Source organism: Juglans regia, chromosome 15 (genome assembly GCF_001411555.2).
Source record: "Juglans regia cultivar Chandler chromosome 15, Walnut 2.0, whole genome shotgun sequence".
In the NCBI taxonomy this organism is placed as follows: Eukaryota; Viridiplantae; Streptophyta; class Magnoliopsida; order Fagales; family Juglandaceae; genus Juglans; species Juglans regia.
Window position 1 is genome coordinate 3,960,226 of NC_049915.1, and position 16,330 is coordinate 3,976,555.

The 16,330-nt window shown below is 37.3% G+C and overlaps 1 protein-coding gene across 1 annotated transcript; it reads right to left on the reverse strand.

Moving 5' to 3' along the window:
* Positions 1–2,434: 2,434 nt before the first annotated feature.
* Positions 2,435–10,904, reverse strand: LOC109009953 (protein NPG1-like). The gene is made up of 7 exons (XM_035686108.1): positions 10,813–10,904; positions 10,657–10,714; positions 9,703–9,875; positions 7,682–7,934; positions 6,365–7,575; positions 5,674–5,821; positions 2,435–3,137 (listed from the first exon to the last, which is right to left on the reverse strand). Exons 3-7 carry the CDS (start codon positions 9,856–9,858, stop codon positions 2,818–2,820), a joined length of 2,088 nt encoding a protein of 695 aa, XP_035542001.1. The 5' UTR covers positions 9,859–9,875; positions 10,657–10,714; positions 10,813–10,904; the 3' UTR covers positions 2,435–2,817.
* Between the last annotated feature and the right edge of the window lie 5,426 nt (positions 10,905–16,330).

Consider the following 16,330-nt stretch of genomic DNA (forward strand, 5'->3'; position numbering starts at 1 on the left):
ATAGAAAAAGGAAAATTTTCAGTAAGATGTATAAGTCAAATGTAGAACAGAGAATATGGTGGTTGGCTCCATCCCATACTCATATTGTTTGACTTGTACAGGTTTGTGGGGTTCAGCCTCCGCATCCTTGGCAAGTGAAAATCTCCTTAGTTATTGCCACTTTTGACAAAAATGCTATGTACAGTCGAAAGAGAATGGAGGTAATCGGTTAGAGTTTACTTTGACAAAGATAAAGAGGGAGAGAGAGGTTGAAGGAGAAGGAGGAAGCCTACATGGGGATTGAAATATTCCCAAAACGGAGTGTTTAATCTCCCCTCCCAAAATGTAAAAAACGCTACTTCTTCATTTATGAAACGCGATTGTTTCATTAAACTAATGTGGCCCACGATTACACAACAGTTGCATGGAGCGGTTGCCTTTAGCTTTATTCGTATTTATTTTTGTTAAAAGTCTGAGCGCGTCGCTGTTATGGCAGAAGATGAGATATATGCAAATGAAAACAAATTACAAACAATGGATGCAAACATTAAATGATATGCGGAGTAAAAAAAACAAATCATCTATTAAATTAAATAAAATGAAAAGAAAATTGGAGATGAGATGAGTTGACGAGGAATGGACGCTAGGCGCTGCAGATAATCTTTCTGCAGATAATTTGACTTGAAAAAACAAAAAACATCACTGGCCCAACTACCTTATCTTCATCTTCTTTGCATTAGATTTCTTGTTCGATATTTTCGTCCTTCTTCATTTTTGTGTTCTTTTCTTTGTTATCTTCTCTCCACCCTCTTGTTCCTTCCTAGCCTTCATTGCTGGGTTTGCTTTGGCGAGTTTTTATCTAGCTTTTTGAGGGAGAAATCAGCAATGTCTGTGACTATGGCTTCCTTGGGTGTTGGGACTCACCTCTGTGATTTCACCTCGGTGGATTTCAGCTTTGAGTGGATTAATCGAAGGGGGCTTTGATGGTTTTTATCGTGGGTTCGTGGAGACTAGATCTAAATGGAGAAACAAAGGGGGTTCGAGCAGACCAGCTCTGAGTGGAAAAGACAAAGGGGTTAGCTTCGTGGGCCTGTGGAGAAGACGAAGGGACCTTTGATGGTGGCTCCATGGAGACCAGATCTGAATGGAGAAGAGAAGGATTGCTCTGAGTAGAGATGATGAAGTGGTCTTTGATGGCGACTTCGTGGAGACAACTGGGGGTGGAGAAGACGAACGGATCTGCTTAGTTGGAGTGGAGAAGACGAAGGGAAGGGGAGGGGCGTTTGAGTCATCAAATGAAACGGGACATTTCAACTCCACGTGGATAACGGTTCCCAAAGGTTCCCCAGGACGGTTGTTTATAGCATTTTAGCGCTCCGTTCCAAATTGCACCTTCTTCATGTTGGCTATAAGCTTGCTGGACCATGACTTCATTTTGATGCGAGCTGCGAGCCTCTTTGAATATACCATGAGCCACAAGTTCGATGGACCATAAGTCCAAGTTGATGTGGGCCACAGGCCCATTCAGATAAGATATGAACCAAGAACCCAACGGATCATAAGTCAAACATGACGAGGGCTATTAGAAAGATAGATAATGATATTGAGGTCATTGCAATCCCTTATTCAAATTACAGGCAATTAAGTCATCAATCTTAGATTTGTTGGTTGGATTTAGGCTGCGTTTGGATATTAAGCTGAATTGAATTCTTTATGAATAGTAATAAGTTAAGATGGTAGAGTGAGTTTTGTGGGATCCACTTAAAATGAGTTTAAATATGTTTGAATGTTAAGATGAGTTTATATGTATTTATGAGAAGTTGAAAAAGATTATGAGTTTCACGTATAAAGAAGTGTTGAATTGAAAAATATTGTGGATTTCACGTGTAAATAGGTTTTGAGTTAAAATGAATTTAGTAATTTAAGAGTTGAGTGTTTAAATGTTAAACTAAGGACTAGTTTGGATTGAGAGATGAGATAAGATGATTTTAAATGAAAGATGAAAGTTAAAAAAAATATTATTAAAATATTATTTTTTAATATTATTATTATTTTAAGATCTGAAAAGGATGAATTGAGATTTGAAAAAGTTAAATTATTTCTTATATTTTATATAAAAATTTAAAAAAATTATAATAATAAGATAAAATAAAAGGAAATCAAATACTTTTCGAATGGACGTTAAAGTGTTACAACTTTGTAATTAGTGATTGAAATGACAAATCTTGATTGAGTGGAAGCGGGTAAGACTTCCTCATCTCCATACAAGATTGACCTGGTGGCCTAAAAGGGGGAAAAAAATCTTGCAACCGATTATATATTTGCAGGCTCGACAATTGCTGCAGGTCAAATTTTTCCCACAGTAATTCTCTTACAGGCACGTTCTTCTGCCAACCGGAAGTTCAAACCTCCTCCATGTCTCCCTTTTCGTTCCGAATTTCTATTACTCAGTTAGTTTAAAAAATAATTACTCAGTTTTTATAATGACCTCATAAATTTAATAATGGACACAATATTGTACTAATGACGTGTCCCTCCATATTGCAGACTGCTGAGGCTGTGAAGCTCATGCGCGCATTGATAATAAATGTTCCATCCCAAGATAGCCTTGCAATGTTATCTTCATCATGAATGCCAATCCCAGAACAAGAAAATAAAGCAATGAGGAATCTCTACTGCAATGAAAATGTGACACAATAGCAAACCCATCCCATCCCCGATCATGGCAGTCAATTTCTTTGTAGAATATAGAAGTAAAATAAAAATGAATTTATCAACAAATAAATTTTAAAATTTCACCTAATAAAAATTTAAACTTTATAAGATATGGGAGCTCTGTCAAAGAATAGAGTCAAAGCTTTCGATGGGATTAGATTCTTCAAGCATGGAAGCTGCCTGGAAGCAATCTGCAGCATCAGCTATTCGTCCATCATCCCTGTAAACCATCCCCAGGTAATACCAAGCCATATGGTTAGTAGGATCAATCCTCAATGCATCTGACAGCAAGCTTCTTCCCACAGGCAATGCCATTGGGCCCATTTTTGACATCAGAGCACCAATCAAAACTTTGCAAGGAACATAACAAGGTTCTAGTAAAAGGCCATTAATATAAGCAGCCGAAGCTTCTTCGACCTGCCCACGACCTTCCCACATTATACCTGGTAGAAATTAAGACAGAAAATGAGAATTCTTGAGTAATTAGAATGTTCAAACCATATTAGGTCCAGCACAGTATAAGATTCATTTAAAGCAGCCTGTAACAAGTTTTACAACTAAAAAATCTTGCTTAAAGCCATTGAAGCGGGTCCTTATCTGAATGAAATCGGTCATAATCCCAAATATGGTAGCAAAGGAAATAGAGAGATGGAGCGCTTGTCGTGCTCTAAAAATTACGTTTCAAAGGTGTGAGTAGTCCCATCCTATTTCGCTTTCCCATCCTATTTCGAATTTTTCAGCCAATAACAAAATTTGGTGGGACCCACTACAAATATATATTTTACGAGATTTAAATATGTTTATTAATATTTTTAAATTAATAATAAATATTACTTTTTTTAATATATTCATAACTTTTTTTTTTTATAAGTGCTTTTTTTAATATATTCATAACTATCACTCAATAACGATTAAATGATTTTCAATTATTGGTGAGGCCCACCCTTTTAACAAATCCCAAAAAGTAAAAACTATCTCATCTTATCTCACTATCCAAACACACATTTTTTCACAAACCATCTCATCTTATCTCACTATCCAAACACACATTTTTTCACAAACCATCTCATCTCATCTCAAAAATCTCACTTCTATTTAAAATATCTCATCTCATTTCATCTGAACTGCAAAACCAAACGAGGCCTTATGGTTTTATATGAGCCTAAGATGTATTGTCTTGGAACCTCAGGAGATTGAAGGAGGAAGAGAAAGAGTGAAGGGTGAGAAATTTGTTCAAAGAATGGAAGGCCACTATAATGACTTCAGAAGACAAAATTGGTTCCATAATATGTGGATAATAATGTCTGTGGGCTGTCAAACATGTAAATTGTTCTTGTCTGAACGCAAGAGTCTCAGGTGGGATCTTATGCTAGGTACAAGCTTTTTGTAGACATGTGGGTTTAACTACTAGGTTTGATCTTCCAAGACTCCGTTAGGATCATGTCCCAATTCTCCTTGATTGCAGGAATTTCTAGGCAAAAAAAGGTATATCAGATTTGAAAATATGTAGCTAATGTCAGAAGGTTTCATGGAAAGGATAAAACACTGGTTGGGTTCTTATTGCTTTCTTGGTTCCCATAGTTTTATTTTGAAAGCTAATTAAGGTTGTGGAATGAGGCATTTGAAAATGTGGATGCGTAGAAAAGGCCTTGGGGGTGGTATGCTCCCTCCAAGTCTAAGGTTTGAATCTTATTAGGTGCTAACAATTTCTAGGAGCCACCGGACTGGGGAAACTTTCCCTTGAATTACCTGATATGCACTTGCAGGAAACTCCTTGCCGAGGGCTTGTGCACCCCCATGATTAGTCGGGACTTTATTCTTGGATACCCAATGCCAAATAAAATAAAATAAAAAGAGAAAGATATGTAGAAAAGTATTCTTCTAAACCAGGTTAAAGACTTGGATACTTTATTAGAAGAAAGATTTATGAGAAGAGGAGAAAATGAAGAATAAATTAGGTGTTACATCAAGATGGGTCTCTTTGACGGGCACAAGTACAAACGTACATAATATTCCTAACCTAGAGGGACAGGTTGTTACAAGTGATGAGAGCTTTAAACGGAAAAAAAAAGACCCCCGGGCCTGACAATTTTTCATTGGCCTTTTGAACTTACATACTATGGAAGTGTTTTTGGACTTACATACTGAAATCAGGTTTGCCAAAAGCCTCAATACAACTTTTATTACTCTCATTCCAAGAAATCCAGGGTATTCAATTAGAAAGGACTTCCAATCCATAAGTCTTGTGAGTGGAGTTTACAAGATCATTGCAAAATGTTATGCGAATAAGGTCTAAACATATTTGGAAATGATCCTATCTGTCTCATAATGCTTTTATTAGGAGAAAGTAAAATTTTGGATTCTGCTCTCCTCGCTATGAATGTCTTGATTCTGATATTCATTCTGGAGAGTTTAATGTATCATCTATGTTTGAATATAGCAGATGGACAAGCAAGTTGGGACTTATTGTTATACATGTTGAGGAGATGTGTTTTGGGGGTTTTTATTTTATTTATAAAAAAAAGGTGGTTTTGGGGAAAAATAATGCAGTTGGAAGGTGCACACTATGTGCATGGTACGTTTTTAGTCTAGCTGAACAATACTTCCAAAGGATTTTTAATACCTGTCGAGATTGTCCTCAGGGGGATCCTTGAATGGCGCTTAGCAGAATGATCACTTCTACGGCAAATGATGGTTTTTTGTCAAGTTTGTTTATGGGTCCAATGATCCTTAAATCTCTCACTTGTTTGCAAATGACAATTTAATATTGTTTTGAGTTAAATGCTGATCTAATCTGGATCAGAGTCAGTGCTGAAAAGCAGCTGGCTTAGTTTAGAGGGTACAGCATTTCTAATAGGCCGACAACCAGCAACATGTAAAAGACATCTTAGGGCAATTGCCATGTATTTTTCGTGGAGTTCTAAAATTGGTTCTGAATTCACTAGTTACTAAAGAATTCAGAAAGATTTTAGCTCTGACCTTCAGTGTGCAGAGCTTCGACAGAGTACTGTTTCAGCTCTTTGGCTTTTCCCAAACATATCTCCACATCCTTCCAATGAGAAATACTAGAGTATAAATTTGCCAGACCATGCCAAACTTCAAACTCATTGACTTTATCATCCTCAACCTATCATGTACAAAAACAGAGAGAGATGAATTAAGAACAATAAATTTGGTGGTCTTGATTTTTTGTATCACGTAATGTTATCTTTTCGTGAAGAAACAAACCAAAACCAAATAAGTTTAAAAGAACATATAAAATTGCAATGAATTATATTTCTAGAAGGAAAGAATATAAAACCTTTAACAACATATTAAATTAAAAAGTCATAGCAACTAATTCCAAGGTAAGGCATCATTTACATTCTCTTAAGGTAAAGCAAACTCCCTTTTTATAATGATACGAACCTGAGACAAGCTCAGGAATGATTTCAACGTTAGTTACTTTACAATCATTTGCATCTGGATAAAGTTATACAATTTAAACATACAGTATGTCCCTTTAAGCCGAAGCTTCGACGAGTGCCTCAGAGACATTGTAAGATAACAGAATAATATCACTTCTGCAACCTCATGCCAATAAATAATGCATTTGGCTGATGAAATTATTATTAAAAAAATTATTTTCTCAAATTGAAGTACAGCATGTAAAGAAAATAGAATATCTAACCTGAGTAAACTTTCTAAGGGGCCCATAAGATTTCCTCTGGGCTTGAACTAATGCAAGGAGGTAACGATAAGTCTCAATCGCATCCGTGAGTAGTGACTGGGAGACCTTTAGCTTTGCTTTCACCCTGAGAAGTGGTCCCTGTTCCCATTTTGTAGTCTCATCTAAAGCAGCATCTGTGACCACCTCAGCATCTGTGAGTCGCTGTTGGGCAGAAAAAACCAGAGCAAGTAATCTCCAACCTTTTAATATGGATCCGCCTGTTTCATCAAGAAACTTCTTCGCATATTGTAAAGCAGCATCCAAATTTCGGTGCTCTGCACGCTGAACACCCAACTCAAAAATCAAGTCCGTATTATTGTGGTCCAAAGCAATAGCCTCATCTAATGACTTCAATGCTTCAGATTCAAGACGAGACCTCTCAAAGTCAGAAGAAGATAGTTTAGCCTGCTTTCCCAAACAAAGGCCCAACATGCGAAGACCCACACCCTTTATGTGCTCATCAATTCCCTGAGCATTATTAATTGTCCTTCGTGCATATTCCACTCCCTCAGCAGCTAAATTGGAATCCTCACTGCATATCTTGGCAGCCAATAAGAGTGCAGTGAGATCATCTGGTTGTTCATGTTTATGTAAAGATTTTCTCAGTAAGTTCAATGCAACCTTGTCTTGTCCAGCTCCACTGTAGCAAAGTGCTAAAGAATTCCAACGGTCGACACGATGATATACCCCAGGCATTATCTCTTCAATTTGCTTAGCCAAAACAGGCGTTTGGCAGCATAAAGATAGAGCAAAAGTTAGGTGCTCCATCACAGATGGATCCCATTTAGTCTTACCAAGGATAAATTTCCTCATAAGAATCATCAAAAGTAGGATTGCCTCCTCTAGATTATTTTTAGGAACGTACGAACTATCAATCTGGACAGCTAAACTGGGTGGACCAGCCTCCACTCCACCGTACAGCAAAAACAATGCAAAGCCTTTCTGAATTCTAGTACAGCAATCATTATCAAGGTTCCATTGACTAAGGAGGGCACGTCTATAAGCAGAAATTGCTTCATGATAGCAACCAGCTTGCTTCCAGAGTTCTGGAAGGAGCTCTACAGCTTGGCTGACTGTCTCTTGCAATTTACTCTCCACTTGAGCATCAGGAATGCCTTGGTAGAATATCCTCTCTACAGCATCAAGCACACTTTTACATTCATGAGCAGCCTCTGCAAATCCCCATGAAGCACGGGCTCATTTCTGTGTGCTGAAATTCAAATTTGAAAACGACAAAAGCCAAAAAAGGACAGGAATAAAACCGAATGTATATCATACCACTTAAACGCCCCAACTTTTGAAGAGACTCGGCTTTTAAGTATATGGCTTCAAGCACTAGGCTAGCAGCATGCTGTGAGACTGCATGCACTAATTCAGTGCGAGATCGACCCTTCCTGGAAGGTACTTTTTCAGCAATGGAAGGTTGCAATCGCTGTATGGCAGCTTGGAGATCAATGCCCTCAAACACACGCAGAGCTCCTTCTACATTACCTCTTTGATACTCCAACTTCCCAAGAAGAGCTCTTGCTTCCTGTAAATTATATGAATTATACATGAAGTATCGCTCTTACATGCCAGCAACTATAAGATTTGAATATACAATAAATAAACATTTATAAGCACGGAGCTTCATGGTCTTCCCAAGCATCTGCATGGCTTATATCCTAGCAATCTGACTCAGTAAGTGATTAAAAATTACATATCATTACAAAACAGGAAATTTCCATATGTAAAGAAGGAACATACATCCCACCACTCCCCATCCTAGCCTCAAACCGTAGAGAGAGAGAGAGAGAGAGAGAGAGATCACAAAAAATCAGATTAAAAATATAAAAGGGTTTTTTTAAATGTTGCTGATGGTAACTATGCCTGTGATAACAACAATATAACAACAATACAAACTCAAAATGCCATATTCTTCGACACTGGATGGAAATCTTAGGGGAATAAAGATGATAACAAAAATAGAAGAACATAGCAATCAAACCCACCAAAAAAGTGAGTTAATTTCTTTATTTTCTATTGATATAGGTACAGTTTGGATAGTAAGTTGAGATGAAAGTTGAAAGTTGAATAAAATATTATTAGAATATTATTTTTTAATATTATTATTATTTTAGGATTTGAAATAGTTGAATTGTTTATTATATTTTGTGTGAGAATTTGAAAAAGTTGTAATGATGAGATAAGATGAGTGGAGATCGTTTCTTAATCCAAACGGGGCCATAATCTTATAGCTTAAATCCATACTAAATGAGTGCAATCCCAATTTTTAACATTACAAAGCACATTCATATCATACATCTTTGAAAAATGCTATTCATCATCCTTTCAACCATCATTGTTCCATCATCCTCAGATGTGGCATCAATGACTAACTATTAAGAAAAGATAAATGGTTTTCCAATCATTTAATGTCACACCGAAAAGTGATGGTTAAAAGAACGATGAATAACATTTCTCTATATCTTTCTCCAACCCTAATGATTATGATAGCAACAATTTCCCGTGTTTGACATCATAAAACATCCTATTTTGTTTTCCAATCATGTGTGAGAATCAAACATCTGTTGCCATACGAGGTGCGCATAGAATGCAGCCAGAGAAGCATGGTCGTGAAGACATTCTTTGAAGAAATGGAGAGCACTATAGAAAAATGAAAGGACCAATTGGTTCCTTTACTCTTTTGCAAAGACAATTGGCCATTACTATAAAGGAACCAGCCTGAAACGTTAAAAATCTCTAACAAGCAAGTCTCCAAGGAATTTTCTAAACAAATTAGCCAACATAAACCAAATGACATCTCCCCTCCTAGAAGCAAAGTGAGTAGGGTGAAATCACAGGTTCATCCACATGCTGGTATTTACCTATCAAAAGAAATATTGGGCGAAAATTTTGCTTACAGAAAGATGCCGTTCTACCTAACACCATTTTGAGCTAAGAATATGAGTGAAAAATCTAGGGCATGTACAAACGGGGTATACAGCACATGACAACTAATAAAGAATTTCTGGGTTAATCAATAGGATATCTATTAGTTCACTTAAAAGCATCGGCAGTACAATGCTAAGAGATCTAGATCCCCCCCCTTTACAGTTTATTTTTTCCACTGAAACAAATGGTGCCCTGATCGAGGACACCAACTGCCACTAATGCGCACTTCACATATAGAGCCCTGCTAATCCATGATGCTTAAAGAATATGGGAACGATATAGCATTGATTGTCACTAACAAACATCAAAATGAAAATGCATGCATGTTCACTTAATAAGAGCTTCATTAACATAAACATCCTAACCTCAAAATTGAGCGATAAGCCTTCCCGTAACGAAGATTCTGCCTCTTGAATATTTCCCTCATCAAGCTTAGCCTCAACTTCGGCTGTTTTCATGCAAACGCCATTTGCGAAGACTTCTCGAACCTCCCTGCCACCCTCAAGTTCTCCGGACTCCATGGATTGGCTTCCTACAGCTTTCGCCCGAGATCGTGGTCAATGTTAATGTCACCCCGACGTCCTACATTTGGATTAGACTCTAAGCCCATGGGCCAGATTTTCTTTATCATTTAAAATTCTATGATTTAATTTTAATTTATTTTTCATGATTGATTATTTAAACTTTTAGGCTTTTAATTTTAAAAAAAAGCTGAATGTAGGCAACTTCGCGCACGCCCTTGCGCACGAAGCGTACCTGGCGGGATAAAGTGGAAATTGAAACGGTGCGTTCAAGTGGGTCCTCGTCCATTCTCCTCCTCCCTCGTCTGTTCTCACTCTCCCCCCATCTCCCTCTTATTCTGCATCCACACAACACTCTATTACTCTTATGAGTTACTTCATTTTATTTTTTGTTTGTTTCCAATAGCTTCTTGCTTTCTTGTTTCTCCACAATATGATTGTGTCTCAAATATTATTTTCATTGAAGAAGCTGCAGGAGGTTAAGATATTATGGAAGCTGCAGAGTGAGAGGCATACATAAAGGGATTTCATCATCATTGCCTGCTTTCCGGAACTGTAACAGGTAATGAGTATATATTTCGAGTGTCTTCCTAAGGACAAGTAAATCAGCTAATACTTGGGTTCTAACAAGTCATAAAAATCTATAGATCCAGAAGAATTTTAGAAAGCAAGTCAACCAGAGTCTGGAAGGGAAAAAAAAAATCTAAAGAATTGCTATGCGAATATGTGAGTTTTGGAACTGATTACACTCTCCCTATGACTGATGGCGTATCTATTTTCACAATTTCACAATCTTACCAATTTTACGACATAAATGCCTGGAATCACTGTTTGTCTGCAACTATCATTGTGGAGACTGATTCAAACACAGAAAAAATTATCAAAACATAACAATAAGGATTTGTAAAATAATAGCCAGTGTTGAGCTATATGCAATTTTGAACTCACTACCACCTTAATTTGTTTTTTGGGGCAGATGGAAGGGTTGTGAAGCTCAAGCTTCAGCCATGAAAAATACAGATGAAAGGGGCAAATGGTTGAGAGACACGACGACGCCGACGATTAGGTGGAACACAGCCGGATGGAATGAATACAGGGCGGAGGAGTGCAGCGCAGTCAAGAAAAAATGGCTGAGAGAGAGACGTCGATAGCAGAGGAAAAATGGCCTGCGAAATGAGGTGCGAAAATGGCGGAGACGACGTTCAAGTTGGAGACCCAGATCTGGGAATGGGAATGGAGACGACGTGCTTGGGGCCTGGGGGAGACGAATGACGATGTTCAAGGCTCTATTCCACGTCAGCAGGCGTGCACAAAGAAGTGCACGAACTTGCCTGTACATAAAAGAACTGGTAATAATGGGCTTGCCGTCCAATTCATTGAAAGAGCATTGGCAGTTTTTGTACCCTCATATTCATTTTTATATTTAAATAATATTTTTTTAAATTTATCTATATTAAATTATGTAGATGAATAATAATGTTTGGATCGTATAATGATGTTTGAAGAGTGAAAAGTAAAGAAACTCTATTCACTTTTCAAATATTATTTTTAATGTTTTTCTCTCTCTCCTCAGTCAGTGTTCCGTTGGCTTTCTTTCTAACTTTGTCCTCAACGGAACTCTCTCAAACACTTTTCTGATTTCTCTCATTGCTATCTGTTTTTTCGACAACAAAGGCACCAGAGAATAACTCTTGATTCTCTCTCTCTCGACACAAACAAATGTGTATCTCTTCTTTGGCACCAAGGAACAACTCTCAACAGATTTGTATCTCTTCTTTCTTTGACAATGACGGCTTGTGGACAGTGCTCATCTCTTCTCTCTTTAACAACGACAGCCTATGAACAAATACACATCTCTTGGTTAGATTTTGCAGTTCCTTGCACTGTGGACAGTGCTCATCAACGACGGCCTCTTCTCATAGCCCGGTAATCGATTTTCCGTCTCTTGCTTAGGTTTTGCTAATTTGGTTAGTTTTCTGCTTCATGACTGTTTAATGTTTGAACTAAAGATTAGAGTGTCTGAATTAAAGGGTTTTTGGCAACAAATAGTATACAAAAAAAGTCTTCTTGTTCTGTTATCATTGTAGATTGTAGGGTGATTTAAAAAAATAATTGTAGGGTAATGAGAAAGGGGAAGAACCTGAAAGTTTTAGAAGGGGATGGGGAAAATATCATGGAGGGTGAGGAAGTTTGACAGAATTGGGAGCATCTAAGTAAGGAATACCAAGCGTCATTTGTAACGCCTCGGTCCCGTACGGGTCGGAGAGTTACTTCCTAGCACTTAAACTCACATTCCAACAATATAAAAATAGACTTCAAATTCCCAATATCATTTAGAAAATTCGATTCAATCTAATCTCCTCAATATAATCAATTTTTCAAAATGCCAAGTCATCAAAACACAATAAAATTTCTTAATAAAATTCGATAATACTCATAAAAAACTTCCTATGCTTGAACCACTACACTTAAAGCATCTCACCCAATGCCTCATAATCTTGATCTTCAGCTGAACCATCATAATATCTGAAAAATATTGTGGAGATAAGGAAGTGAGTTATCAACAACTCAGTAAGCGAGAACATATACTAGCATGTAAACATGAGCATTTATAAAGTTCGGTATGCAAAACAAGACATTTACTTTCAGAATGCAGAAACAACAAATTTTCTTTTAGAATGCAGAAACAACATATTTTCTTTCAGAATGCATAAACAAAACTTGTTACAAAATATCAGAGCGAAATTTTTAGAAAAACAAACTTGTTCCCAAAAAGAAAATCCATTGGCATTTCCAAACTGAAACATTATAATCATATCATCTCTTAGCATCACATTGGGACAAATACCATGTTTAATCCCCGTGGTAGGATTATAAACCACCATTATACCCGTGGCTGGACCGTATACCATGTTTCACCTCCGTGGTAGGGTTATAAACCACCATTATACTCGTGACTGGGCCTTAACAGAAAACAGAACAGATATCATCGGAATTAGATCACCATCATATAAAGAATCAGAACTTCATGCCAAGGTTTTCAGATGACACATCATATCAAAACAAAATACTTAATAGCTTTAGATCACTTCACATATTCGAGATAAACAGAATCAAAATATTTTCATTTATTCATAACAAAACTTTTAGATTTTCATATTTGCTCTTTTGCATAGTTCAGAAACAAAATACACAAAACTAGCTCATGTCTACACCAGTCATGACAAAAAAATACTTTCTCTTATATTGAATTTATACATATGCAGAATAAACATTTGAGGTTGTTTTCAGATCATTTCTTTTCAAAAACAAACATGTTTATTTTCAAAGTCAACCTAATTTTATTTGTTTTATGCAAAACTAGTATATGAACCCCGCTTATCTGGACTTCTTAACTTTTTCAAAATTTTCCTCAAAATGTCGAACAATTAACAATCGTCACCTATAAAATAATCAAGTAATTCTCGTAAATTTCCAATCAACTACTTATTTCAATATTTAAGCCTAAGATGCTAAAATAACCTATTTCAATTCTTAAAAAAAAAACCTAACTTCACGTAATCCTAAAATATAGGCACATTTTCTAAATTCATCAATATCCACTTAATCTCTTACTAAAGTATTAAATTCTAACTCAATTACTAATGAGGTCTAACTATAAAATAGAACTAAATAACATAATTATATCAAAATCATTATAAGTAGAAAAATCATAATTTGGTTAAATATAAAAAGAATATTTTGCACTTATTGTTCACTTTAAAAAAATTCACATTTTAAAAAAATATATATATATTATACTCTCATAAAATGAGCACCAGACTTATAAAATGGGAAGTTAAGAAAAAATCATAGATAAAGTTTCTAAAACAAGAAACAATCGGCCAGAACATACGTAACAACTAAACTCACCTAGAGAGAGATGGATCAACTACGACAGGGACTTGGAGCTAGACGTCGACAGAGATGAACAACTGAGATGAAATCGTCGGCAAGCTTGGAGGCGGAGCACTGAGAGAGAGAGGGTGATGAGAGAGAAACCATGTGTTGAGAGGAAGAGAGCCCGAAAGTGGTGAGAGAGATTGGGGAGGAGATCGTGGGCATGGCGTGACCTTATCGAGCGAGAGCGGCGGCTTGGGGGTGGTGCGAGGTGCCAAGCGGCACTTTCTGTGCCATGTGGTGACGACGAGGTGGGCTTAGAGACGTGGCTCACGGTGGGAAACAATCACTCTGTTTCGGTGTATAAAAACATAGTGCTTCACGTCCAAACTTAACGGTGGATGGTCATGGAGATGCAGGTTAGCGTGGCGCGTTTCTCGATGTTTCACGGTGGTTTTATGGCCGGGGATAACGACAACACCAATGTTGCACCAGCGCTCGTTGGAGATCAGGACCCGCAGGCACTGGTTGTGAAACCGTGCTTCTCCTTGGCATGACCTCGGCTGGGCTGCTTTCACACGATGGCCAACGGGGTGTTGCCATGCATGGGTTGAGACCGTGGGTTGAGGGGAGCTCGTGAGGGTGCACTTTACGGTGCTTTCTGGGCGTGCACGTTGGGCAGAGTGGTTCCGTATGGTGGTTGTTCCGTGCGACAGGGGCGGAGGGAAGTCCGTGAAGGTAGACGCCGTGAGACGTGCGGACTTCCTTGGCCACGATAGGAAACTTCGTGGTGGGTGGATTACACTTCACTTGGACTGACTAGGTGCCACAATGGAGGAGTATGGTTTAACGGATGTGGGGCTGGCGGCTTTTTGTAGTGTGTTTTGGTGGCTGCAGTTTGAGGGAGTGACAGGGGGGCTGCTTCACGCAGTGCACTATGGAGAAAGGCAGTGAGTGGCGTACGTGGGGTTGTGAGAACTTATGGAAGAATTATAGAGGAGCAAAGGAAGGGTTTGTGGGGTAATGTGGCACGGCAAATTCAGATGCAGAGGAAATAGAAAGAAAACTGAAAAGAAGTGGCGTGAATGTGGATGAGTTGGTGAGAATAAAAACTGACGGGAAGGAGACAAACACGGGGAGGTATAACTGAGAAAACGTAGGAGGTAAAATAGAGGGAAAGAAAAAAAGAAAGAAAAAAAAAATTTACACCTTAAAACCATGCCATTTTATAGGTGGTTTGTAACATCAACGGACTGGATGTTACATCATTCCTAAAATTTTTGCCTTCTTTACCATGCATGAAAACTCAGATCCCATATTTCTTCGTAATGATGTCACCTTCTGCAAGTTTCTTTCATCGTGAGTAACCTGCTATCATAAATTCAGTGAAGTTAGTAGGAAATTTTAGAAAAACGAACAAAACAAAAAATTACATTTGACTACTCAAAATAGTCACTCCACTACCCCAGTTAGAATCCTCCAATGAACTATAAATTAATTTGTTGGTATTCCAATTTAATGGAATTGTTGTAATGTGTCCCTTGTTGTAATGGTTTGGTTTTTCTTGGACTAATCTACGTACAATGTACATATTAGACCACAGTGTACATGATTTTGGTATTTTGTATTTAGGAAGCATACTTGGCAGATATATTTATTACTTCATTTTTTTGGTTTAGTTGATAAACTACTTCATTCTTGGTAGATATATTGATATTCATTTTTTCATCTTATTCTCTTCCATGAATATTTTTTCCATTTGTTTTGCACTTTTCATGCATACATACTTTCTCATGTGTTGTTTTAGTAATATTTTATCCTTTAATATTTTTATTGAATGATGAACTGTTCAATTGCTGAGGATCTCTTCTTCACTATACTGTTGGAAAGTGGTGAGGGTGGTATTAACAACCCCCTATGGACAATGCAAATGTTGATGTTCAAGCGACACAACCCCAACGAGAAAAATGGAAACAAAAATCCCAGCAGGGTGTCATTTATTACAGAGGAAGATACTCTCATCGTTTTAGCTTGACTTAACATTAGTATGGACTCCATATGGGAGACTGACCAATCCTCCACACAATTATGGAGTAGAATTTATAAGTACTACTCCACCTATAAAAAAACCTAATAGTAAAAAACGGTCTATCCCCTCTTTGACCAATCGGTGGTCAATCATTCAAAAATGTGTCAATAAATTTTGTGCTAGCATAGCCCAAGTTGAAGGAATGCATATAAGCGGAGCGACCGAGCTAGACAAAGTATAATGCTTAATTAGATGTTTTGTTGTTTTAATTATTAAGTATTTGCAATGACATAACCCAACTAATTGTTCCACTATTTTGTAAATTGATAAGGCAAAAATCTTGTATCGTGAGACCCAAAAAACAAACTTTAACATGAATCATTGTTGGAATCTTTTGAAGCACCAACTGAAATGACAAGCACACATGGACCTCGTAAGAAAAAAAGATAATGTGTCACGTTCAGGTATTACTCCAAACTCAATACATTTAGGGGAAGACATGGAAAATGTGCTCATGAATTGTGAGAGACCTCCAGACAAAAATGTTGAAAAAACAAGAGAGAA